This window comes from Dunckerocampus dactyliophorus, chromosome 1, assembly GCF_027744805.1.
Source record: "Dunckerocampus dactyliophorus isolate RoL2022-P2 chromosome 1, RoL_Ddac_1.1, whole genome shotgun sequence".
In the NCBI taxonomy this organism is placed as follows: Eukaryota; Metazoa; Chordata; class Actinopteri; order Syngnathiformes; family Syngnathidae; genus Dunckerocampus; species Dunckerocampus dactyliophorus.
In genome coordinates this window covers 12,505,146-12,533,071 of record NC_072819.1, presented here as the reverse complement: position 1 = coordinate 12,533,071, position 27,926 = coordinate 12,505,146, and the positions used below count along the sequence as shown (strand labels likewise).

General features: G+C 39.6%; 1 protein-coding gene across 2 annotated transcripts; it reads right to left on the bottom strand.

Moving 5' to 3' along the window:
* Nucleotides 1-38: 38 nt before the first annotated feature.
* On the bottom strand, nt 39-27,926 carry LOC129183145 (ubiquitin-protein ligase E3A). 2 transcript variants are annotated; one of them, XM_054780063.1, is made up of 11 exons: nt 27,668-27,926; nt 27,012-27,056; nt 25,154-25,461; nt 15,296-16,545; nt 15,064-15,208; nt 8,614-8,819; nt 8,366-8,530; nt 7,269-7,424; nt 2,728-2,801; nt 2,507-2,650; nt 39-2,399 (listed from the first exon to the last, which is right to left on the bottom strand). In XM_054780063.1, exons 1-11 carry the CDS (start codon nt 27,742-27,744, stop codon nt 2,279-2,281), a joined length of 2,691 nt encoding a protein of 896 aa, XP_054636038.1. In that variant the 5' UTR covers nt 27,745-27,926; the 3' UTR covers nt 39-2,278. The 2 variants fall into 2 exon arrangements, with proteins under 2 accessions (XP_054636038.1, XP_054636046.1); XM_054780071.1 differs by having other exon boundaries at nt 25,154-25,458.

Here is a 27,926-nt window from a genome sequence, read left to right as displayed (position 1 = left end):
CCGCTCAGCTCATATCTAAAGTTACTTGGTAAACTTATTTAGTTACGTATGCGCTGCGTTTGACAAGACAGAGCTGTAAATGGCTCGTGTTGCGCCGGTCACTGCCGGTGTTTTTTTTTTTTCTTCCCGATGCTTGCTTCTAATTTGGCTGGTGATATAAAGTCAGGTGGAAAACTTTGCTCGTAGTACTGAACGCGGTGCTTTTTAGAATTCCCCTGTTTGCCATCACTGGATGTTTGCATGAATCACCACCTTCACATGGATCATTAAAAAATAATTAAATAATAAAGTCTTACAGATCGCTTACACAGCACACATATAGCTGGATAATAAACAATATAGCACCTTCTGATAAATCCATATCAATTTCAGACTTAAAATAATGTATAGATTTAAGCTCCACCTATTTTTGATTTAACCCGCCCATTCCAAGTACAGATATGGACACAGATAATAATTTAGACGGGTGAACAGATACAGATAGCGGTGTACTTGCTCATCGCTAATATACAGTATACGATGCACAATGTACTCTAGGTTCCTGAGGGTGCGACTTTTGAGGGTAATGGTGTCCCAAATACATTAGTGGTTGCACACTTACCAGAAATGACTATTAAATATTCATCCCCTTGCACCTCTTATCTCCTTTTTAGTGTGAATTGTAACCACTTGAGTTAGACCCTCCTCTTCCGCTACGTAGCCAAGATGGTGATCATTGAACGCGGTTAATCTCCATAGCCTCACACTCACCATTTGGGAGGTGTTGAGTGCATGTGCAAATGTATTATGCACTGAAAAGACTAAATGTAGTAAGTGCGGAAGGAAGTGAGACAGCCTTAGTGAACCTACTCAGAATTGACTGAATTAATGCAAATGTGTTTGCTAAAGCAACTCAAGAGTTCACAGTGAGACACAACAGTGTGTTGAACCTTGTTTGTGAAACAGGCCTCAGGTGTCCCAATGCCCTAGTGCACATAAAGTTGATGTCAGAAATAGACAAGACAAAGTGCTTTATGGATTTGAGCCAGTCAGCAAATTGTATTGTGTTCATCGGGCCAAACATCATAATCCCAAGTGTAATGATATATAAATACTGTTTTGTTTTTATTTAGTATCGTCAACACAGGAAGACATGGAAACAGAAAAAATGCTTCAGACAATCGTGGCAACCTGTGGGGCCCCCCCAAAAACAACATTCTGAAAAAAGTCTAAGTGCACTTACACAGCTCTGACATGATCTCAAGTCTAATGAGTACCCTCTCCCAACAAAAGACTGCAAACAAAGATTTGGGGAAGAAAAAAAAAAAAAAAAAAATCGACTTTGCGACTGGAATTGTGAGCTTTATTTCTTCTTAAAAAGGGACTGTTTGCAACAGTTACGCTACCGCCAAAAGGGTGGTAACTTTCGAATGTGCTTCAAGTATTATATCCCGCCCTCTTCCTGTTCTGAACATTTAAGCAATGTCCCATGTAACACAAACAGTAGTTACATTTGTAGTCAGCTCATGATATCGATTTGGCCGAGTTTAGCGACATCGTTAGCTATCGTTGAGTGTGTAATCGGATACAGAATGACGGCAAATTTTTGGTCGCTTCTCTGAAACTGCTTTTGTGTCTGTGCATGCACTACGGTCATGTATGTGTACTCCAGACAGCCGTGAATGACTATTTTTATGCAGTTTAATTTGTAATTGCGAAAAATATAGACATTTCTTTTTTTTTTTTTCAATCTGTTCTTTGAATCCACTATTGGTAACATATGCTAGCCGGTGGTGCTCTTATATTTTTGGTTGATTTTTAAAAAAAATTGTATTTATCTTGAGCCCCTTGCAAACAGTCCGTTTAAAGACTTCTGAAGACTCACAATGCTCTTACGGACATCCCGGATTATAGCAACTTGTTATCATGCTTTGTCCCAGTTCAGCAGAATAATAACATTTTTTACCGCATTCTGTTTCACTGATGAAAAAAAACCCAGGTTCAACTTGAAATAAATAATTAGAAAATGATCCTCTCTTTACATAAAAAAGAAGAAAGGGAGGCAGCAGCACAGCCACGTCAAGTGGATGTGGGTACTTTGATCAGGAGATCTCTGTGCTTACACTGACTGATAATGTTGATGATGTAGGCACAGTGGAGGGACTACCATTTACTTCCTCCTGACGCCGCTTACATCGTGTCGGATAAAAAAAGAAGGGCGGAGCTAGATGGGCTAAGAAGGAGTCTATTTGCAGTGCGTTAGGAGCAGGTGGTGGTAAAAGTGGTACTGGGCCGGGCCTCAGAGCATGCCAAACCCTTTGGCATAGGTGATGGCTTTCAGCAGTCGCTCCCTCAGCTTCTCCTTGCTGCTGTACTCAGGCAGCAGTAGCACATTAAAGCAAGTATGAGATGTTGGTAGTCTGTTGCAGAGTGGGTGTGTGGGGTGGGAGGGATGCATGGACAGAGACATGGATGAGTATCATCAGAAGTTGACCATAAAGTATGATGTATGGGCAGTGAGGCTCACCGCTCAGTGTCAGGCCCATTCTTGGCAATAATCATCTTCAGTTTGCCAAGTCCACCCACAGGCGCTCTGTCAGTGCCGGTAGTGAACTGCAGGAAGAGGCGCTTCTGCTCCTCGCTAAATGAGTGCAACGTCTCCCAGAACTCTCTAAAAATCCCAAAAAGTTCAAACGGGTCAGTCTGTGTCAAGGACTCCAAGCACCTGACTTTGTTGATTTTGCTTACTTGATGATTCGAGAATCTCTGTTGTAGCCTCCATCATACTCTGTTGTTTCCTCTAGCGCAAGGAAGTCAAGGTTCTGAACAAGAAACAAATCAGGTTCAAAGACGTTGAACAGATGATTAAAGTAGAACGGGATGCACCAGAAAAAGAGGCCACATTTATTATACTTGTAATGTTCTTTTATGAGGAGGCAAAGAAAGATTAAAAAATTAAAAAAAATAAACAGTCGATAAGTAGCTATTCTTATAGACTGCTGGGCCAAAATCAGTCCGATACAACGTTTATTTCAGTTTTTACTTCTTTATTTATCCATCCATTCATCTTCTTCCACTTATCCAAAGCCAGGTCGCAGGAGCAACAGCCTAAGCAAGGAAGGCCAGACTTCCCTCTCACCAGCTACTTCGTCCAGCTCCTCCCGGCGGACCCCGAGGCGTTCCCAGGCCAGTTGAGAGACAGTCTTTACAGTAGGGCTGCAGCTATCGAATATTTTAGTAATGGAGTATTGTGCTGAAATTGTTTTTAGATTAATCGAATAATCGGAGAAAACATCTTTTTGCTTTGTTAAAGTGCAATTATAAATAGACAAAATACACTACATAATGAGCATTCAATTGGTTTAGTTTTTTAGATAATCAACCCTTTTAGTTCACAAATTCATGACAATAAAACTCTCTTGAATCTCTTGAATCTTGAATCTTGAAATTCTCATTGTGCATTGTGCATAAGAACAAAGTGTATTTTCTTGAGTCTGATGGACTACATGATGGTGCTTTGGTAGATGAATTTATCCATCCAGACTGTTACTATTTACTGGAAAAGGAGAGAAATAATAATTACTTTGCTAAGCAGTTACTAAGACTAAATGACATATTACATTATGTTGATGGCTGTGCATTTATAAATCCTAAACCAAGACAGACTGACTAGAAATAAGACAAATATTCTTTACAAGATACTGAGTTTTTGCAGTGTTCAAAGTAAAATGAAGACAGCTGTAGTGGAACACATTATGGGCGCCACACACGGGAGGCGACAAACAACTGCGACTGGCGAAACTCATTGCCAACACGTAGCAAACCCTCCACACGGGAGGCGATGAGCTACACTGGCCAGCAACGTTGTTCACATCACACGAATTATACGAGTCTCCCACAGTTTTAGTTGGCTGTCAGATGTGGAGGGAATTTGGGGATATCAAAGTAGTTCAGAGGAAAAAAAGCGGCCGGTGTTGATAGAGTATTCTTGCTAGTACCGGATCTTGCTAGTATTGCAGATACTGTAAACTTAAAAACAAATGTCCGTGTAAATTAATGTAAACTTACCAGATATGTTTACTCTGGCGCCAGCGAGTTCCCATGCCGCTTTTTTCTTTATATCTCTATATTGTTTTTTTAGAAATGTCAAATAGCTCAAGGAAATCTGACACAGCAAGCATGACTTTTTCCTCCTTGTTTACCTGCAAGAGCGTACTGATTAGCATCCTGTCCGCTTACTGGTTGATCAATGAAACTCCCGCTGATTGGTCCTCGTCTGGGCGACAGCGATGAAAAGTTGAACATTTTTCAACTTTCTGGGATCACGTCGCAGGCCAAGCGTGTGAACGATAACATGCACGAGCACAAACTTTCACATGCACAAATTTGGCGTGCCGCTTGGCTGGAGGACGGTGACTCGCTATAATCCCCCAGTCGTGCGGGTTCCATTGAATATGAATGGAGTAGAGGCGATGTCAACTGTCATTACTCTCAACTGAGACACACACTTCCTTGTTCCATTACAGTATTGTCTGCGAGAAATGAGCAGATACTGATGAGCTAAAAAATTTTTCTTTTCCATTTTCTTAACTCACAGCGCTGTTTTTGCAGATGAAATAAACCCTGTATGAAGTCACGTTACCATCGTAATAAACTGCCACACATTCGACCGTAGTCATATGAGAAAGCTCGCCCTCCACACGGTAAATTGCTAATCTCACTGACTTGCAATACGTTAATTTAACCTTGACTTGGATCCTCCGCTCCATTTGGGAGGAGATGATGCAACATTTAAGATGTGCTGTTGTGGTATGTTAGTGCCGCGTTACAACGGATACATGTCACGGTGTTCGACGTGCTGTGTAGCCACATTTTTTGTCTATTTTGTTTTCTTTCTCTTTCATTGCCTTTCGCATTCATTCTCTTGCCTCTTCAATCTGCCCGTGCCATTTACTTCCTTCTTCGTCCTCTGCGTGCGCACTGGTGACATAAGCGATTCCTCAAGGGAGGAAAAAATGTTTAATTAGTTTTGTAATTGAAGTACTCGAATTAGTGTCTCCAATAGTGTCCTGGGTCTTCCCCGAGGCCTCCTACCGGTCGGGTGTACCCTGAACACCCGCCAAGGGAGGCATCAGAGAGGCATCCTGACCAGATGCCAGAGCCACCTCATCTGGCTCCTCTCAATGCAGAAAAGCAGTGGTTCTACTCCGAGTTCTCTAAGGGAGAGCCTAGCCACCCTATGGAGAAAACTGATTTCAGCTGCTTTTACCGACAATCCTTTCGGTCACTCCCCAAAGCTCATGATCATGGTTGAGTGTATGAACGTACTGTAGATCGCCTGAATAGGCTACGGTATATGCAAACTATTAAATCTACTATTCAATTTCTTTCTTTCCTTATTAGAAAAATTGGTATCCTGGTACATGTTACACACAGGAAGTGATCAAACTACAGTGGGACTTCGGTTTTCAAATGCTCCAATTTTCATATGATTCAGTTTTCGACAAAATTATTGCCTAAATGTTGCCCCATTTTTTGTATCCTGTCTTGGTTATAGTACAACACTGTGTGTCGCAAACTAGTCCCTTTTCCCTGGACTGCATTCTGTGAAATCAAGTCCACAAACAAAGCACACTAGGCGTTGGTGACTCACTGTCTGCACATTTTTTTTTATTGACTGTGACAGCTAAATAATGCCACACAGTCAGAGTGGAATTAACTTAAGATAGCTTTTTGACAAATTTTTTCCATTCATCATTTAAAATTATTTTGCAGTGTTTTCTGCATGTGAAACTATTATTGTCTGTAATATGTATTTTAGTTAATATTTGTGTCTTTATAACAGTTAAACTGGATTTATTACATTATTTCCTGTGGGAAAAATCACCTTGGTTTTCATATGTTTTCGTCTGACCTTTTGGAACGGATTCATGACCAAAACCGAGGTCCCACTGTATCAGTATTTGCTTATACATGGACAAAGGGTAGGATTAAATAAACTCTCCTCCTTCCATTCTCTTTTTCGGACATTGTGAATTGTGTTAGTGTAAACAAATGATGTACACCTACGTAATCTTTCCAAATAAACTGCACTTTACCATCATGTAAAAAAAAATAAAATGCAATGCAATTGACTTTTCTAAGCCAAGTCTCACAAAGCACAGGAATGAAGATAAAAAGTATGCAATTTGCGTTACGCGTGAAAGTAAATCTCTTCAATAGAACAACCCTTAAAGGGGACCTATTATACTCATTTTCGGGTCTTTATGTTGAGTTCTGGACTCCTATAGAGCAGCTAAACACGATAACCCGCACAGAAAACTTTCTAGATCTTCCAGACTCTGCACCTCTTCCTGCAGTGTTTCCTTGGGTTTTCTGCCTCCCGCCCAAACAGTCTCTGTAATTTACTCCACTCCCGCCCCTCCTCCAGGCACGCCTCCCGCCGAGCCCACTTCGCTGGGATTGGTCACACTCCCTCCGCTCGCTGTATGCGTACCCTATAATGCTACACAGACAACTGCTTTTGTCCGATTACTTACACAAAATAAACAGTTAGGAAACTGATAAATTGTTACTTACAGCTTGCTCTTCTGACTCTTCAACACGACCAAGTAACGTTGGAAAGGCGTCGGACTTCAGCAACCGTTTGCCGGATAGTCCAGCTTCGTATTGGCCCATGTTCACAAAACAGTCCCGTATGAAGTGCCGTTGACAGATGAGCATATTTTTATCTTGCTGACTGGGAATCTGCAACTCCAACCACTTCTGTCTGATGCTTGCCTCTTTAGGCACACCCCAACAAATATTTCCTGGGAGTCATAGCTCCACGTGCTAACACGGTGAACAGAGCGAAGCAGAGCGGGGGGAGGGCAGGCCTACAGCGCGTACCTGGGCATGCCCATATAAGGAAGTCCAGGTTGCATTGTCGTCAGTGGAACTCTGTGTTAAAAAAAATTCTGTAAAACACAGCGTGCAGCGCAGTCCTAAGCTGCTTTCAGGACTCACTTCCAAATGCACAAACCTCATTATCTAACGCATTGGCATTGTTTAATACGAGAATACAACTTTGGAACAACATTTATAAGTCAGAAAAGAGGAAAAGCATAATAGGTCCGCTTTAATGGAAAGTGTCTCACTGGGGCAAAACAAGAAATACCTATTGAACAGGATCAATTCACACTGTGAATTATTACCTTTGTAAAAGCAGAAATTGTGATACAACTCATTAATCTCATTTAATGCCGGTGTACATAACCAAGTGTAATCATGCATATAATAAGTAATCTCACCCGGCTTCCGCAGATCAGCAGCTCAATTTCTTCAGGCCTAAACAGGTACTTGAGTGGCGACTCGTTGGTGACCATATGGAAGCCTCTCCTGAATGCTTTAAACTGCTTCTCCACACTTTTGTTAAGCATGTACTCTGCATACTGAGCCACAAACTCCTGTGCACATTACAAATAATTAAAAAAAGAAAAAAAAGAAATAAAGAATTGTACAGTTGTCCCTCGTTTATCGAGCTTAACTTGTTCCAGACCCAACTGCGATAAGTGAATTTCCGCAAAGTAGGATTCAATATTAATATATGGAATATTTTCATAGTTAGGGCATAGAAAACCCGTTTATAACGTTCTAAATACGTTTTTTTAACATTAGAGCCCTGTGGACATGCAATAACACCCCATAGTCACCTTTATACTTGTATTCCCCAATATAGACATGATAAGCGATAAGACATAATTCACACGTTATGATTGGGAAAGTTCCTTGTTGTAGTATCTCGGACGTAATGTGGCATTAAAAAAAAAGAAAAGAAAAAAAAAGATTGACGTCAGGCTATCATCCATCATCACTATGACGTTTGTCACTTGACTGATATACTGGGCAGCCAGTTTGGCATGCATCTGGCATACAAACACGTGCATATGTAAAATAATGGACACTGCTGCACTATTGCTGGTTTTGTTTACACCACACTGCACAACTCTTACACACTACCACGCTTATTAGTCTCCAACTTATTTATTCTAAACTTAAGGGTTTGAAACTGACTGGGGAAGAAGAGCGAAGTAAGCAGCCAAAAACAATCTTTTTTTCCCCACTATGTCATGTCGAACTGCATCCATGCAAGTTAAGGCAATGTCTCATCAATGTAACATTACTGACGCCAAATGACCAGAATACCACATATGACATGACTACTCCATAAAACTTACAGTATTTTTGGACTAATAATAGGCCGTAGTCAACCACGAAACAGCAATCATTTAATTAATACATTTTTGGAAAACCACAACAGAATGAGGGAGCTATGTTCGAACAGCGATTTAACGAGGGGCAACTGTATTTCTGGTCCCAACCTGACAAACAAGTGTGTGTGGCTTACCTTTCGGTTTTCATTTGTCACTGGAATTTTATCCCCATTTTCCTTTAAATCGTACATGAGTGGGTTCCCAAAGAGGTCCGTCTGAGAAATCTGGAACGTAATCATCATATCCTCCTCCACACTGCCCTTATACTCAAGAATTTCCTTTAGGCTCTGGTGCAGAATCTAACCAGCACAAAAAGAGGACAAATGCTCATCAAGGGTCATTCTATACATCATTTTCTCATCAATGAGAACTGGACTCTTACAGGGTTGGCATCAGCAAGGTCTCTGAAGGTTCCTTTCTTGCCCATAAGCTTCCTGTAGACCACCATTGGGAAGTGAACATCAAGGATGCAGTTGTTGTAGATGGCGAGGCCGAGAACAATGCCAATCAGCGTGTACTGGCCCTCATTTTCAAATGACGAAGGGTTGAACCAGAAGAGTTTGGTGAGCTCATCATATGTGAACATCCCTGGCAGACGAAAACACTCATAGCATTCAAATTCAATCCCCATTTCACACACCAGCTCAGTCTTGTCAATTTACTACACATTTTTGTAAAGTGCTTAAAAGAATATGGGGTCAGACGCCACACTAAAAATGTGTGTACATACATAAGATGAAAATGGAATCAGCGCAAAAAAGATCAGATTTGCAAGCAAACTTTACTTATACTTTTCCTGCATATGTGGATAGTGGATCCACTGACAGACTGTGAGCACCAGCAGTATAGTAAGAAGTTAACTGGTAGGTGCAACCAAATATATATTAAAAAGTTTGCATTACAGTGTGTGTGTGTGTGTGTGTGTGAAAGAGAACGAGAGTGTTTTGTTTAAAACCTTATGGATTAAAATAAGTACTACAACGCTTTGTCTAATTCCGTTGGCATTTGTGGCACAAATTACTGTACTGCTCATATTTTTACAGATTTTTCTGTGAAGTCACATTAACATGCACCCAGTCTAATTTTGATAGTCGCCCAAAGTATGTCTGCCTGTGCAACAATTTGTGCGTCTTTCGCAACCAGGTAAGTCACCTGTTGTTATCTATGGCGCTAACTGGTAAAAGTCGACTGGTCAACTTTACAGCTCTATGTCTCTTACGAGTGATAATGTTTTAGGCCCGGTTTACACAAGGTTTAGTTTGCTATTTTAAAATAGTTATGATGGAATGTTATGAAAACAATCTAGAACCTCGCCTTTCATATGCCCCATTTTTCAACAAAAATTTCTGTTGGAAATACATGTACAGTATGTCTTGGTTTTCATACTCATACTCATACATTGCGCCTATCAAACTAGTTGAGTGACCGAACAAAGTATTCATGCCTCGGTGACTCGGTCTCAAGTATTGATAGTGGTTCTTTTAGAGTTGGGACACGATAGGCTGATTCTGACCAGGGAATCGTTTAATCATTTTTATTATGTGTGTGTGGGTGATTTATTTGTTCATAGAACACACAGAGAACAATTAACAACTCTCTATCCGTATCCTTCTTTCTCATAAGCAAAGTGTCCAAATGAGGTGCACTGCATATTTCTAAGTGTAAATATGGCTGCAAAAAAGGTTGCAAATGTCAGAATTTTGATAAAGAAGGGGAGAAATACTACTGAATTCAAGAATGTATTTGTAGCACAAAGGTAGCATCTGATACAATAGGATTGTAATGAAAATGTAGCAACCTTTACCACAGGTTGCAAGGGCAAAGGTTTTAGGGAGACATTTAACAGATGGTGAGCAGGGACAGAGCATGTAATAATAATTGCAGCTGCTGAAGTTTACAATAAAGTTCAAGTGAGCAAGTACACAACTCTAACCGCCCACTCTTTACACTTAAGTTTGTAAGGATTAGAATCAAACAGCGTCCGTGTGGCTCTTCCGTTCCTCCTCTCATCGTGTTAATCAACAAGTCTTCAATAAAAGGTAAAATTGATGTTAAATTTTCACACATCATTTTCACATCATTCACATGTAATTCACTGTTTTCTACATTTATAACTAGAAAAGCACTCGGAGAGCGCAGACCTCCGCCAAGCGCCATAGTTCCCCCCCATGTTGTGATTCACACCAAAATAATAATCCTACATTTTTTGGATCAGTCTTTGATATTTTTTAGAACCTGTTGGAAACTTGTCCTGTATTTTTTCCCTAACTGCTCTGACCATCTTTTGTGGAGTTGTGCCCAAATATCAAAAATGGTCCTCTCGTGCTATGTTAAAGAATGCTTTAAAAAAATTCCTGGATCCAGACCGTGATCCGGATCACCTCCAAAATTTAATCAGTTCTTCCATATCCCATTTTCGACAGTAACTGAAATTTTCATCCAAATCCATTCAGACATTTTCAAGTTTTTTTTTAACACAAACAGATAAACACCAGAAAAACATAACCTCTGCGGTTGCGCTTTGCGGAGGTAATTATTCTCTGTAAAATGAGTTTTGTGTAGGGATGTTCTGATCCGATCTTCAGGATTGGGATCGGCTGCCTATCTGCTGTATTTTCAAGATTGGATAATATCGGCTTCTATCACAAGATCAGGCCGGTTGCCGTAACATTCGGAACTCTGAGCCACACTCCAACATAGTAGTTGCAGTAATGCGACTCAAAGCCACTCAACTCCCGCCACCTGCAAGAAGAAAACGCAACACCACAGTGCAGACATGTCTGCGGTGTACTGTGGTGTACCGTGGTGAAGTTAGTTTAACTTTGGATGTTGGTTATTCGGCTCCGTAGCTCCTATGTTACGGAGCGTGAATGGAAGCTATCGGGGTTAGCTTAGTTTATCAGTGCAGCTGTGTGTGTGTGTGTGTGTGTGTGTGCGTGTGACTCAGGCTGGATGAGTATATTTCACCGTGTTGCGTTTTACCACTTTAATGTAAGGACCATTTCATAATGTAAGGACCAATTTAAAAGGTCCACTGACGAAGTGCAGGTTCTGTGTGAAAAAACGACGAGAGGCACGTTTATTCTTGCACCCAGCTCGTGTCAACGTCAATTGCTATTCCCAACACACACACACACACATTTCCGGCTTTCAAAATAATAGCACTCTTTGCCAAATTTGCCGACTTGTGAAAACAAAATAAGGGTGTCATAAAAATATCTTACATTAATAACACGATTGGAATTAAATCTGTGACTACATCTTAACCACAACCACGGGCATTACAGTTTGTTGAAGATTTTGTAGCAGTATGTGCCGAGGGTGACATCCCATTAGAAAAGTTAGCCAAGCTACAACCATTTCTGAATTAGTGGACAATATGGGCCAATGATGCATTGCATCAATAAATGTAGGGATTTTCCCACTAAAGTACACACAAGTCGTTGACGTTATGATTTTGTAAACTAAAACGTGTATGCATGGAGACATTTTGGGTGTGAGTACAACAGCCAAGTAAATATCAGCGATATCGCCTTAAGACTGTCCTTCGTTTGTGGTGTAAGTGCCCCCTTCCTGATTTCTTTTTTTTGCACATTTGTCACGTAAATGTTTCTGATCAAACAAATGTAAATATTAGTCAATGACAACACAATTGAACACAAAATGCAGTTTTTAAATGAAACTTTTTATTAAGGGGAAAAAAAATCCAAACCTACATGGCCCTATGTGATAAAGTGATTGCCCCCTAAACCTAATAACTGGTTGGGCCACCCTTAGCAGCAAAACCGCAGTGAAGTATTTGCGATAACTTGCAAAGAGTCTCTTAGAGCGCTCTGGAGGAATTGTGGCCCACTCATGTTTGCAGAATTATTGTAATTCAGCCACATTGGAGGGTTTTCGAGCGTGAACTGATTTTTTAAGGTCATGCTACAGCATGTTAATATGATTCAGGTCAGGACTTTGACTAGGCCACTCCAAAGTCTTCATTTTGCTTTTCTTCAGCCATTTAAGTGGACTTGCTGGTGTGTTTTGGATCATTGTACCGCTGCAGAACTGAAGTTGGTTTTAGCTTGAGGTCACCAACAAATATTCTCCTTCAAGACTTTTGGTAGACAGCAGAATTTGTGGTTCCATTTATTACAGCATATTTTACTGTTGGTATGATGTTCTTTTTCTGCGGTACTTTTACGAAAGATGCAATGGGACACACACCTTCCAAAAAGTTCTACTTTTGTCTCACCAGACCAGAGTATTTTCCCAAAGGTCTTGGGGATCATCAAGATGTTTTCTGGCAAAACTGAGACGAGCCTTGATGTTCTTTTTGTTCAGCAGTGGTTTTCGTCTTGGAACTCTGCCTTGCAGGCCGTTTTTGCCCAGTGTTTTTATTATGGTGGAGTCATGAACACTGACCTTAACTGAGGCAAGTGAAGCCTGCAGTTCATTGGATGTTGTTGTGGGATTGTTTGTGACCTTTTGGATGAGTCGTCAGTGCACTTTTGGGCTAATTTTGGTTGGCTGGCCACTCCTTCGAAGATTCACCACTGTTCTATGTGTTCGCCATTTGTGGATAAGGGCTCTCACTGTGATTCGCTGGAGTCTCAAATCTTTAGAAATGGCTCTATACTTTTTCCAGACTGATTAGATCTCAACTAATCTCAGTAAAGTTATGTTTTAACGGGGGTGCAACCACTTTTTCCACATAGGACAATGTAGGTTTGGATTTTTTTTTTTTTTAAATAAAAGGTTTCATTTAAACACTGCATTTTGTGTTCAGTGGTGTTGTCACTAATATTTAAATTTGTCTGATAATCTGTGACAAACATGCAAAAAAATAAATCAGGGGCAAACACATTTTCACACCACTGTACATCTCTGCTCATACAAGTGATGGTTGATGAGCATTACTAGTACTCTGGAGTGGGGCACTGTTGTCCTGGTGTACCACCTGCGATGTGCATCTGCAACTTTGGTGTGCATGCCAGAACACAACAATAATTTCAATTCTAGTGTTGTTATGATTAAGAGAATGATGATTGTAAAATTCTCATAAAATATTTTTAATAATATTTATGAAATGTTTTTGGTAAATGATTTTGGTAATATTTCATTTTGTTTTACTTTGTAAGCAGTATTTGTTTTCTTTTGTTGACTTATTTCTTCATTTACCTGTATATTATTGTTATGATTAGTTTAATTGACTTATTTTGCCTCAGTTAATTAATGTATTCATATATTATTTTATTTGATGTATTGATATTTATTTTATTAATATATTTCTTTATTTGATTTTATGTATTTGCAAAAAAACAACAAAAAAGAATACACTAGGTCCCCAACTTACGAACACCTGACTCTAGCGAACATTCGCGGATACGAACATAAGCCGACTGGTCTATGTTTTATTTTATTTAGCCTTGTAGTCGCTCAATCAGTATTTATACTGCTACTGTACATGCTTGACCAGTAGTGGCCACTGTGACACTGCTAATGGGACCAACAGAGGCAGCGTTAGAGCTAATGGGACCAACAGAGGAAGAGTTAGACGCTGGGGAGATAAAGCTAAATGGAAAGCTAAATTATACAACCCAGACAGAGCGTGTGATTAAAGTTTATGAAGAGTTAATAGGCCTGCTTAATTCTACACCACCCACAGAACACTACCTGTTTTAGAAGAGTCTAACGATGACGACCATTTGTCCTTTTTTTCCCAAGAACTCCTCCTCAACGACGTATGCTCGACCACGCCGCTTCAAAGGTAAATAACATTTATCATTACGTATTATTATATCATTTTTATTATTGTTTTTTCATTAATATCCTTGTTTAATATTACTACTGCATCCAAACTCATATTTACATACATACACATATACTGTATATGTATACACATACTGTACATGTAATACCTATGTCACTGGTAATATTACCTTTTCCCCTACTTAAGAACAATTTGACATAAGAACGGTCGTCTGGAACCAATTGTGTTCGTAAGTTGGGGATCTAGTGTAATTACCAGTTGTCATGTAAACAGAGCCTTAATGAATAAATTAGGAGGCATATTAGTGATTAATAAATTAGATTTGCTTTAGCTCTCTGCCGTGGTTCATGATGCTTTTCAACGGAATCGGGAGTGCGAAAAAATAATACTTTAATGACAAAAACAGCTCAGATTTGTTGCATAATAATCAAAAGTAATGGGCCTGTTTTATACAGTGGATGAAATGGTTGCTTTGACTGACAAATGTTCCTGCTCACATTATTTTTAATGCAATCATGAATTAAGTCAATGCTGTTGTTTTTTATGCAATAATTGTGAATTAAAAAAAAAAAATTCATATTGGTGAATTTATATATATATATATATATTTTTTTTTTCTGTCCAATTTGGGTGTCTTGTTTTCTTCTCCTGTCAATTTAAAGGCATAGCTCAGATTTTTTTACATGAAGTTGTACAACGATGAAGATGCGAGCGTCGCAGCCATCTTTATCACAAGAATGGACAGGCGACAACGAGCAGTGATACGACGAAAGAGAAAAGTAACGCAGAGCAATTTGTGATGTCAGATTTTTTTTTGAGGAGGCATTTTTGTGACGCAAATTTATTATTCTTTTGAATGCATATTGTCTTGAGAAGCCAAACTCTTTAAGTAGTCCCAGCAACTAACCGGAACTACGTTCCTCATCACCGAAATCCGACCAGAACTGGGCTCACGGGACCAAGTGGAGGGTAAGTCACTGTTGATGCACTACACCGCTGATGGGGATGTCATACAACTTAATGTCAAAATCTTAATTATCCCTTTAAAAGGTGTTAGGGTCTGTGTTCTTTTACCAATATCCGGGTTGAAGATCTCCTCAACTACAAGCTGAAAGAACTCTTTAGAAACACCTCCTTCATCAACACCTTGCTCTCCTTCAAACTCCACATAAAGCTGTTTCTTCAGGTCTGCAGGATTCTCCATTGCGATCATTTCCAGCTGCAAAGAAATCCATGTCTTCAGTTATCAACATGATCGTACATATCATGAGCTTCTATAAATTGACCAAAAATGAGAGACACATACCCTGACCAGAGCATCGTCGATTATGTGGTCCCGGCGGACCTTCAGCCTCAGATACGGGTTGAGCTGCTGGCCCTGCACTAGGCTGTAAAGCACCGTAATGCGTCGCTCGCTGTACATGCGAATGCGGTTGTCATAGTACAGGCCCAGGTTCTTTGTGACAGCATTAAGGATGAACGGGCATGTCATGAAGGAGAACTTATTTTCAGTTTCTACCTTAAAGAAAGTGTAGTCCTTGTCCATCTCCAGAACGTCATTCAGAGGCTCATTAACAAACTCCTCGAAGGGGATAAGTGGCCGCCGGCAGTCGTTGGTGCGGATGCCCAACTCTGTCTCTAGTGGGTCCACTCGAGGGCCCTTCTTGTTCCGCCTCTCCTCACCCAGTAGCTCCTGCAGTGTGAGCTCACTGGACTCTGGGATGGGCTCCTCGTCCTCTTCCTCGTTGTGCTCTGTATCAAGGTCACCACCGAGCACATTTGCATAGTAGACGATCTTTAAGCACCTGGTGGCTGCCACAACGGCATCATCATCATTCACCAGGTTGCGGCTGTTGAACTCGTTGCTAATTACTTTGTAGGTAATGAGCTGCTGAAAGGTCTCCACCATGCGCTTTATGTGCTCAGCGCTGTAGTGTGACCATAGTCGAGAGAGTTTGGCCTGAGCGGCCAGAGGGAGTTTGCTCATGGCCTTGCAGAATTGCGGGAGGGCAATTTCCAAGTACTCTGGGCTGTGGAGGTTGCTGTTCTCCATCACTATAACAAACAGGTTCAGGTAATTTGGGTCCCGAGAATACACGTTATGATATGTAAGGTCACACTCTACATTAGGGGACAGGTAGACCAGTGCATTCAAGAAAGCAGCTTCTATCTTCTCATTGGATAGGAGGCGTTCGTACACCCGTCGTACAGCTTCAATGTCCACCGATACCTCGTCAGGGGCAAGCTTTTGGACATCGTTGTACCCCGATGACCCCTCTCCGAGCCGTGATGAAGCTGAGGTCGGGGAGTCCTCCTCCATCGCTGTAGTCGAGCAGGCAGCGGCCTCCTTCTCATCTTCATCTTTGTCCTCGTCTTTTTCCTGGAGTGACTTAAGTTCCTCCTTGGTGTGAGGCTTGGACCCTCGGAAGCTCTGCACCAGGCCCTCGGCGCTAGAGAACACACGGCCAATTACTCTGATGAGAGGGGAATAATCCTCCTTCTCGCCACAAATGTCCAAGATCTCGTACACTTTCTCCTCTGTCAGGTAATTCACATCTAGGGACAGAAGCAGACGAGATTAAACATGGACTTGAAAACGACAGAGGAAATCAGAAAGATAAAGATGAATGACGTTTATGTAGGGATTAGGGATGAGTCGGATACTAGTTTTAGACAAGTATCTGATATGGATAATGCATTTTTGCCGAGTGCAAGCATGATACAAGTACAGCTCATCATTATCTGTAATCGTGATGGAGGAAAATCCTCATTGGGTAACTACCTATGTATTCACTCTTCACGTTCTGTGATTGGCAAGTAACACACAACGACCGCCCCTCCCCAGACGGACTCCCCACAGCCAGAGAGAGGAGTACGCTGTGCATTTAACAAGATAGAGCTGTAAACAGCTCGTGGCTGACAGATTATTTCCCTGTTTGCCATCACTGGATGTTTGCATGAATCCCCAACTTCACACAGATCATGAAAAATAATTAAATAATAAAGTCTTACAGATCACTTACACAGTACACATATACAGTAGCTGAATAATAAACAATAAATATAGCAACTTCTGATCAATCCATGTCAATTTCAGAATTAAAAAAATGTACTTATTTAAGCCCCACCCATTTCTGGTTAAACCACGCCCACATCCGGTTTATGCCCACCCACTCAGTACAGATAATTTAGATGGGTGAACAGATACAGTTCATGGTGCATGGTTTCCACTACATGTCATCATAGCGGGGTGCCACGTCTCGTAGTAATACAGTGTATGAATGGACATACTGTATATGTTATATCAGGGATCCCCATTACAGCAATCGCCAAGGAAGTTTTGGTTGCGTGTCGCCTACATCCTAACCGTCACTTCGTGGATGTCATTTGACATCAGTCAGCTGATATTAAGACCCCTCCTGATTCACTCCTGTGCCACGGCATAAAAAATGTGGTGAACAGATGTCGGCAACTACGCACGGATAATGCAACTTTCATCTTTACTATTCCGACTAATAAACTACCTCGGCAGTAAGATGCCTATATCTGAAACAAAAGTTATCCGTTCACTTGTAGCGGCTACTAATGTAGAAAAAACAAAAAAGCCAATTGTTTCATGACTGCACTTTGCGTCATGAACTCTACTGTGGAAATGTGTGTTTTCTCCAAGTTTGTTAAACTACTATTTCAAGATGAATTGGAAAATGTGCCCATTAATGAAAGCTTTTTAATATGTTGCCTTGACTATGGCTGCAATGTCTTTTGCGTAATTCTTTTAAGTTCTCATATACAGTATCTGTAATGTTGTATAGCAAATGCTAACTGGACATAATACATGATGAACGCTCCGTAGCTATTTTCACTGAAATATTACTCAGTTTATGCACACAACTATTGAGCAATTATGTGTAATTATCTTTATTGCCATATTGATTTGAATTGTGAATTACTTAATGATATCAACTATTTTGATGACCTGTAAACTTTGAAACTGTGAATGTGAAATGCTAATCATTAGTATTTAGTATAGTAGTCGCAAAGTTTACCGCTTAAATGTTATATATGCTATATGTTTTATATTAAGAGGTAGACCATTTTGATTGTGTGCCCCCCTGATATACATGTACATACATACGCATATTTATCAGTAAAATAAATAAATATATATACTCTCTATATTTATAGTAGGGGGTAGATCTTAGGAACAAAGTAGCCCACAGGCTGAAAAAGTGAGCACCCCTGTGCTGTATAGATACATGTATAGCCTATTATTTACATATTGACCACAATTAATTTAAAATAAAATATCTATTAAATGTCATAAAAACTTTTCAGTATGCTTTATTTTGAAAAGCATGCACCGGAATCAACTTGACAGCTATTAAGTGGAAGAGAAGACAAAGAGAAAGGCTTTTAAAGTTAATTAATGTATTTGTTGTTCAAGCCTGAAAAAACGACCCTAATGTTGACATTTTTATCGACTATAAGCGAAATAAAAAAATAAAAAAAGTCCTGCCACAGCGACACAGCAGCGGCAGTCCGCCTCCCATACAGCCCACCACCACAGCTTCAAAAATAACCTAGGGGAAACCCTGTGGTGTAAGCTTGTTACAAACATGAATTTGTGGAATTGAATATGGTTATGAAAACAGCTCATCAATGCATTAAAAATAATGCAACCAAAATATTAATTATAATTATTATTATTACACAGCATGACCAACAATATTGTTTGGCTTTTGTAACAAACCTCTGAGAGTCAAGTCCCTAATCCAATAAAAGTCCATTCAATAAAATGACAAAATTGGAAAAAATGGGCGTACAAAATACTTTAAGGGTAGGACTAATCATTTGACATGGTTACAGATCAATTTGTGGTGTGATTTAGAATATATGACATTTTTATTAACAAACTTTCTTAGGGCCCGATGAAATGCGTTTTATTTTTTCCTAAATTCCATTTTAATTTTTTTTAGTTTTTTTTTTTTTACCTTTTCCACTTAATTTTACCAGCATAGAGTGTGTGCTGTTTGGGTTAGTGAATAAAATGTCCGTGAATAAAATGCAAAAATCCTTACATTTAATAACGCAATACAATATTGGCCCATTTTGTCCAGTAATTCAGAAATGGCTGTAGCTTGGCTAACTTTTCTAATGGGATGTCACCCTCAGCACAAAATCTTCAGCAAACTGTTATGCCCGTGGTTGTGATAAAGAAAGACGTAGTCACAGATATAATTCCAATCATGTTATTAATGTAAGATATTTTACCGACACCCTTATTTTGTTTACACAATTAGACAAATGTGACAAAGACCATTCTTATTTTGAAGGCCGGAAGTGTGTTGTGTGCGTTGAGAATGGCAACACACAACACAGAACCTGCACGTCGTCAGTGGGCATTGTAAAATGGTCCTTACATGATAAAATGGTCCTTACATTAAAGCAGAAAAATACAACATGGTGAAAATATACTTATTCAGCCTGAGTCGCGCACACACAAACACACAGCTGCACTAGCACGCTCTGCTCGACTAAGCCAACGGTGCTAGCTTCCATTCACGCTCCGTAACAGAGGAGTTTCCAAGGTTTTTCACCGCCGTTTCAACATGTTCAGTAGTTTTTGTGCGGTCCCTATTATCAACCAGAGGTTAGAGCGGCACTTCCAGTGAGAGTTCCCTACACAATGATGCAGCAGTCCGGGCACAGTGAGAGGGAACGACCACTGTAGATACAGAGCTGAACATCAGTCGTGAAACTAACTTGGCCACGGTACACCGCGGACATGTCTACATGTTGGTGTTGCATTTTCTTCTTCTTGCAGGCACATTACTGCACCTACAATGTTGGAGTGTGGCTCAGAGTTACAAACGTGATCTCGTGACGGAAGCCAATATTATCTCGTCTTCACAAATACAGAGGATCGGGACAGCAGATCCCGAAGATCGGATCGGGACACCCCTACTTGAAACAATGCTATTGGTAATACAGTATCAATGTGGAAACAGTCCGTGATTGTAAAAGCCTGTGTGTGATTGTGAGAGAGAGAGTAAGAAATTCAATTCAGTCTTGTTTTGTTGCACCGAAGTACGCTACGATGAAGGCTGAAAAACTTCAAGGAGCTATTATATAAGTTTTATTTAACATTACAAGAATTGATGCTGAGCTTGTTAACACCCTGTACTTTTTGTTGCGTTTGAACTTAAAACAAAAGATAACATATAGAAATGTTACTTTATTAACTGTGGAAACATATCAATATTTATATTTATAGATAAAGGCATTTATTTATTTTTTTTAAGTTTTTATTCAACTTCTAAGAGATGCTTTTTAGTCTAGGAACTCCATTCTTCTGGAGCTATTTTTCTATTAGCCCTAACTTACGAATGTTATATGGCAACAGGATCAGCCCGATCTCATGGCGGAAGCCGATATTGTCTCAGAGCTTCCGCTACATGTAATTTATCGTGGCAGCCTGCCACTACAAAAAAAAGCCACCACACCTTAAAAATGAACTTGAAAGCAATGATGAGTAATATATTGTATGACTGTATATACTGCATATGCTATATAGATACATATTGTGTATATCTTATTATTCACGCACATATTGACCACAATTTGTTTGAAAACAATTTAAAATATCATAAATATGTTTCACTGTGCTTTATTTTGAAAAACACGCACCGGGATCGCCTCTGTCGTGTCGGCACTTAATCATGTCGCAGCACTAGCGTCTTATGTTGATGTTCACTGTGTTCCGGATTATCGTGCAAATAAAAAAAAAACGTCTGGAAAATGTGTAGTCAATTGACGACAGTTTGTCACATGCGAAGTCTATCTATGCCAGCATGTGCGATCGCTCATGTTTCAATCTCATACGACTTTCTGCCGTCTTTTACCCATTTGCAATGCCTCTCTGGCGGTAGCTAGCTAGATCACGGGCGAGATAGAAGTGGCTATCACATTCATGCTAATGCACATGACAATAAAACTCTCTTGAATCTTGAATCTACAACAATCTTGCTCTATAGTTATCATTATATTACTTATGGATTATCATAGTTATCATATTATGGTTATGACAGGGGTCTCGGCGGGCAGATTATGACATATCACAATCAATATCGGTCAAAATGTCGCCGATATGTACCCGATATACAACTATTTTTGCTGCGCTGAGATGCAGTCGCTCCGTCCGTGTGTGTCTGTCTGCTTGTTGCCTGCACCTCGCCTCTCCCCCTCACACTCTGCCTGCTGCTCTGCTCATGGCTCTGCTCACAGCTGTAGGAAGAGACGACTTAAACGTGAAAAGAAACACCGTAACACTGTAAACTGTGACTTTGTAAAACAATCTAAAACTACACTTTAGTGCCACGCTATCAGGGCCCGTCAAGGAGAACATTCTAGTTTTTACGCAAGTTTTAGAGCGCGTATTACAGCGCGTATTACAGCGTTTTAACATGGTGTAAGTTGCTGTCAATTCACGTCCACCATTAACTAAGACTGTACAGTGTTTTAAAGTGAAATGCAGATACACTGTACACAGCATCCACTTCATACTTCCATGCAGGATTTCATTGTTACAATGTAGTTTAGTCCCTTGTATTAAGTCTTGTAACGTGATGGATGTTTTGATTTTTTTTTTTTGAGTCAACTATTTTTTTCCACTTTTTAATGTTTGCTTCAGCATTAGTTTTTCTGCTGTTTGCAAATAATCAGTGGCTCCAGATAAAACTTTTCAATAACTAGCAAATATGACTTATATTGGTAAGATGTTTTTGGGAATATCCATCCATCTTCTATCCACTAAGACTTTTATAAACACATCATGTATTAGTTCAAAAACACCTCACATTAGCATACAGTATGTATTATCACTTTCAACCCAAATGCAGCCACTTGTTTTTATTTTAAAATGCTCAACTATAGTATCAAATTCTAGGCTAATGAGTAAAATGCACTAAATGTATATATTTTCATTAGACAGGCAGAAGGAAAGAGTGTGGAGTGTGGAGGCGTTAAGTTAGACTAAAAGTAAATCACAAAGAGTCATGTCCTTATGTTAACAGTCTTACTAATTAAAGTTCCTTATTTTCATTTGGCAGTCTTCTGCTTCTTTGCATTGAATCGTATGTTGGGTATTATAACAATATATGCTCATGTACAGTATACGTATATCCTGTCTATATCAATGCTTTTTTTTTTTTTCATATATTGGCTGATATATCGGTTATCAGCCGATATACCGGCTTTTCTTCCACCCCCAATATCCATATCGGCATCAGTCCCAAAAATCCCATATCGGTCCAGCTTTACCCTGGACTCTCAATTTATATGGGACACATTTCTATAACAAAAACATTTAAATCATATTATTTTGTTCATTGTGTTATTTTGAACTAAAAAATATATATATATTACTGAACTATTCATTTCCCATGTATTAGTTTTACTCTAAACAAATTAAATGTAGGTTTGTGTCAAATAGTACAAAATGTATTTTTGTACTAATAGTCACATCGTACTATTGGACTAAATAGGGAACAAAAAGAGGCTCAACATTTTAAACTCTCATTAAGTATTCTCAGCAACTTTGCCATTAAATTAACAGCTTTGCAACATGCATGTTCATGTTCTGCTGGTTGTGGAAAAATGTTAAATAAGTTAATAAATAAGTCAAAAAAATTATTTGTCATATTAAAAACAACAAAAAATTGCAAATGCAGCAGTGGCAAGTCACAGCAGCGGCAGTCCCATGCAGCCCACCACCACAGCTTCAGAAAATCCTAGGGGATCCTGTATCTGATCTTCAAAATACAGCGGATCAACATCCCTATTTTTATGAATGAATTTTATTGTTGAACATCTACAGTGCTCTCTCTCTGTCAATCCAAAATGTTAATAAAGCTCAAAATGGAACATTTAACAAAGTTAAACTGATGTATTTTCTTTCTTAGGAGAATATCTTGTATGCCTTACATCAATGGAGTTCGTGACTTTCGTGATCTGTGACAATCAACTATTCTGTCATCCTCAAGGCCTTATAAAGCAAGAGTGCTACATCACTCAGAAAGACTATGATGTTTGACATTTCAGTTCAATGTCATTTTTGGCCCATTGTGCTGGAGGACAAGAAGCTGCCTAATAATTCTGCACACCCTCATATAACCAATAAGAACCCTGACCAATTTATGCTTTAAGGAACATATGGGAGACATACCACAGACAAAGTTTTTCTAAAATATTGCTACTTAATGTCAAAATTGAGTGATGTCACATATACCTGTACAGTATGTTACATTGGGCGTTGATAAATGTATTCCTTATTTGAACATAACTCAACCTGATAGTTTTTTGTGCCTAGTAGCACAAATGTACTTTGAATTGAGCAAACGAACATAATGTATATTTATCCAAAATTATTTAACAGTGGCATTTTTGCTATTGTGACACTGTATACATTGCATCGGGCGATTTTTTTCGTACCTTGTTTTATATTAGTTAAATCAAGAAATACTGTATACTTGTAGTATTCCATAATTTCCGGACTATCAGCTGCTACTTTTTCACATGCTTTGATATTTTCACAATAGAAGCTAATATTACATGTTTTGAGGTATTATGCAGCATTTGTGTTTTGATCTGACAACCCTTAAATTTGATCAAGTGTAGAATTCCTAGAGTTACGGCTTGGACTGCTTCGACCGCGGATACCGTTGAACTCAGATGAAAAAAAGCATCTCATGTCTCATCAGAGCTAACAAGAGATGTTAGGAATCGAGCGCAGGCAGGATTGCAAGGTTTATAGCGTGTCTTTCTGTGTAAATATCCCATGTTACAATGTGGACACCTGCAGCTCATAGTGTAGCCTATATACGTACTACAAAAATCTTTTTCTCTTTAAATTTGGTGGGTGCGGCTTATATTTAGGTGTCCTCAATAGTTCGGAATTTACAGTACAGTAGACGCCCCTACAACGTAAATAATCCATTCCGAGAACGAAGAAGAATATTCAAAGTCCAAATATGGTGAGAAAATATAAGAAAACGTTAGCAAAAAACATAGTAGAGTAACGTTCCAATATAAAATAAGGTAATAAATAAGATTACTGTAAATTAATAAAACTGAAAAACAAAAACAATCAACTAGTTTAAGGGCGACTACGATGAGGAAGGGAGAAGCCTGTCTCTCACACAAACTCACGTAAGCGCTGTTAAAGTCAGCCAATGAGATGAGAGCGTAGGCGGTGCCCCGATAATCAGCCAATGAGAGCGTGAAGCGTCAGAAGACGTCACCAAGTGTACTCTGTTAGTCATGGAAAATGTTTCCCTCTCTTTGTCGCGCGAGCTATTCAAATCAAATTTCTGAACTTGAACACCGACTTGACGCTTTACGTTATATGGAATTTCTTACGTAATACGATGCAAAAACTTTACATGAATTCTTTACGTTCAGTGGAATTTACGTAAAAAGAGGTTTACGTTATGCGAGGTACTACTGTATACACATTATTTAATATGGTTGAGTTGTAATATTGAACACCTTCTGAAAGCATTCTAATTGTTCAATTGGTATCAATTTCCTAATGGAAATGGTAATGGAAATGAGCTAGCTCCTTCACATGCGTTTACCTGACACACAGCCATTTTGGGGAGGGCATAACCTGGGATAGTCACATGAACATCACATGATAACCACCTCAGAAAATGTAATATACAGTACATCACTCTGGGACATAATGAATTAAGGTCAAGCACAGAGCTGTATAGGGCCCATTTTAGGACAATTAAAATGTTGGTGACAAGTGTGCCACCATGGCTTCTTATGGGATAGGGTGTTTATCTCCTTCAGCGACGCCCTCCCTGATTGCACAAGTGCACATCAAGAGATATGCTTAAATTCAAAAGAGCATTCAAGTTTATATACAGCTTGGAGTTGGAAAACATACAGAAAATTATTATATGGTCAAAATACTCATCTTGCCCAACAATTGTGTACACATCAAGTATAATACCTCCAGTCCTGCTGTTGACCATTATATTGAACATGACTCATAAAAGGAAAACAAAAGAAAACACATTCACTGCTTTGTAATAATCCTGCGAGCGGGCATTTGCATGACCAAAAACATTTAACTATATACACTTTGGGTTTTACTGACCTTTGAAATTGTCCCGTATGGAGTGGACATCCTTGTGGTTCATCTTGGTATTGCTGCACGGCATGTTGCAATGAGCGCTATTCTCCAAGTAGGCCGAAGCCGTACCTTTCTTTGAGGGGTGTGGGTCGCAAAGTTTTGCATTGACCTTGTAGAGCTCGAGGGCTTTGACTGCTGCCGCATTGTTGTCCATACGAAGGAAACCGGACGATGAGGCACACCATGAGTTGGAGCATGATTCATTCCCACAGCCCTCGGTTAACTGGTGGTAATAGCGCTCTATTAGATGCTTGGCAGCCGCTCGCTTCCTGCTTACAGCAACAAAAGGAGCAAGAGCACAGAACGTTAAAAGTTCAGTTTGAAATGGACAAAAAGAAGGGGCTCAATTAAAAAAAAAAAAAAAAAAGACATTTTGCCGCTTACTTCCTGCTTACAGCAACAAAAGGAGCAAGAGCACATAACGTTACAAGTTCAGTGTGAAATTGTTTGCACTGGAACATAAAGCATGTCCAAGGTCATATTTACAGAATAAGAGATGGTTTCAATGCTACTTTAAAGATGACAACGAAACACTTAAGCCTGGGTTATACTTAAGAGACGTGCGAAAATCCACTCGAGAGACTGAGTGTGACTTTATACTCCGTGCGGCGTCTGCTCCCATACTGCAGGGGGCAGAGTATCGAAAACATGTGTCTACCATGGTACTAAACTAGAGCGTAAAGAACTTTACCATTGTTTACTTGACTTCCAACATGTCGACACTTGCGCGTCTACTTCTTGAAGAAGAGGAATTGTTTGTATTTATTTGCTGCTACGACAGAAAAGGAGGAGAAAGTGGTCTACTCGTGCTTTGAATAGAAGTGCTGTAATCGCAGCTCGTCATTCTTCCCACCACAGGGACTTGTACCCCGGCAGGAGAATGTGCTTACAGAAGGCATACTGAACATGGCAAAAGGAAATTAAAAAAACAACTTGACTTAAAACACACCTTGTTTCAGTGTTTCTTTGTGCATAAACTACTGTGTGTCAGGGTAGGCTGCCTCATATAACCGCTGGTTTTCTGTACTTCAGCTGCGAGGATCTCCTGCTCGTCTGCCATTTTTTTCCTGCATGTCTCCGTCCGCGTAGCTAGAAAAATTTGTGCATGAAAAGGGCCGCTCGAGGGAGCGTGGGTGCGAAAATGACGCCATTTGTCCGCACGGACCTCCCGGATGAGGAAAGCATAAAACAGGCTTTACAATGACAATGGAGCAACCATAAGGCTTCCCAACTTGTTTGCATTTTTAAGAGTAAGCACATTTAGTCATTTACTTTTAAGTAAGAGCTTCAGAATCATTGGGATGTTACACTGTCTTGTAAGAAGGAGAACAGCATCTGTATTGTTGCCTGGCAACACCAATTTACCTACCTTAGTCGTCTATTGGTGCTAACTTTAAATATTATTTCTGTTACTGTTAACTATGGCCGCACAATTTTCTTCTGCACGCCTTTTTTTCTGGCCATGTCGCAATCATTGTTAGACAGCGAATGCTGCATCTTAAAAAGGGAGATCAAATGTGCAATTTAGAGCTTCGAAAAACACATTTATATCTACCAATGTTCACACAAATATTTTAAAATGGGACAATATCAGTGTTATTAAACATTTACTATTGCAAGCCCACAATACAATTGTAGAACTATAATCATAACATCTGGATGTTACATTAGCATATTAATTTCACTTTGAAAATCAATATTGCGTTTGTATTATGATCTTTTATAAGGTCTTTAGCAACAATTTGACCATTAGAAACAAGAAGTCAGAATAGGAACAGCTACTAAATGTACACATGATTGAAATGTTTGGAACATTACTTACATTCGGCTTGCTTCTGGGTTTTCTACTTCAAGCTCGTCGAATTCTCTATTTGAACAAAAAACGACATAAAGTAAGACAGTTGTAAAAGAGGTCCCAATGTTAAAAACAACACCCACTGAGGTTAAGAGTAAACATTTTATCTTCAACATTATCAAGCTAAATAAGGTTAATTGCATTGCTGCTGCTAAGCACCAGTTCAGAAGCGCAGAGGATGCAAATGCTAGCCATCCGATACCAACATTAGCCTTTGGCTCAGTTGCAAAATCGTTATACAAAGGCGTTCATACTTTTATTTATTTTATTTGAAAATACATCAGGCAGAAAAATAAAACCTGATATTAAGTTCTCAAAGCGATACATTAAGTTGGAGAATTGGAATTTGGGTGACATCCTGGCCCTTGCTTAGCAAGCTAATGTAGCAAGCTAGTACAGCAGGCTTGTACTAACGAGTGTATTGATTATTACAATAGGCATTCTATCAGAACCATAATTAGATTGGTTTCGTGCAATAGTACACTCTGAATGAACGCTAACTAAAACGTCCACTACAAATGTACAAAGAGCAGGAAAACCAACACGTTCCCTGCTTCCAAAGTAGCCAGCTAGTTCCAGCTAGCATGTCGGCATCCCCGACCCTTTCCTCTAAGCGTACCCACCTGTCAACTCCTCCTACTGGGCTAATGTCGGCCTGTGGTGGCGCACACTCACAGTCCTCCTTCTCGTCGGAATTCATACGAGACTTTAACCTCACTTGTTTGGAATTGGGTTGCGGTAAATGAATGTGTCAAGTCATCCACAGATTTGTCGGCACGATCAGCAGTATGACGCGATTTACAATTAAAAACTTCATTCATAAGCTTCCAGCTAAGGGATCCCTACGAAGCCTGAAGTTAGCAGCCATCTTTGGCTTCACTG

Coding starts and splice junctions, on each gene's coding strand:
- LOC129183145 (XM_054780063.1), bottom strand. CDS start 27,744: ATGAATTCCGACGAGAAGGAGGACTGTGAGTGTGCGCCACCACAGGCC. Junction 25,462..27,011: donor AACCCAGAAGCAAGCCGAAT/GTAAGTAATGTT, acceptor TGTTGCTGTAAG/CAGGAAGCGAGCGGCTGCCA. Junction 7,425..8,365: donor TGACAAATGAAAACCGAAAG/GTAAGCCACACA, acceptor TAATGTGCACAG/GAGTTTGTGGCTCAGTATGC.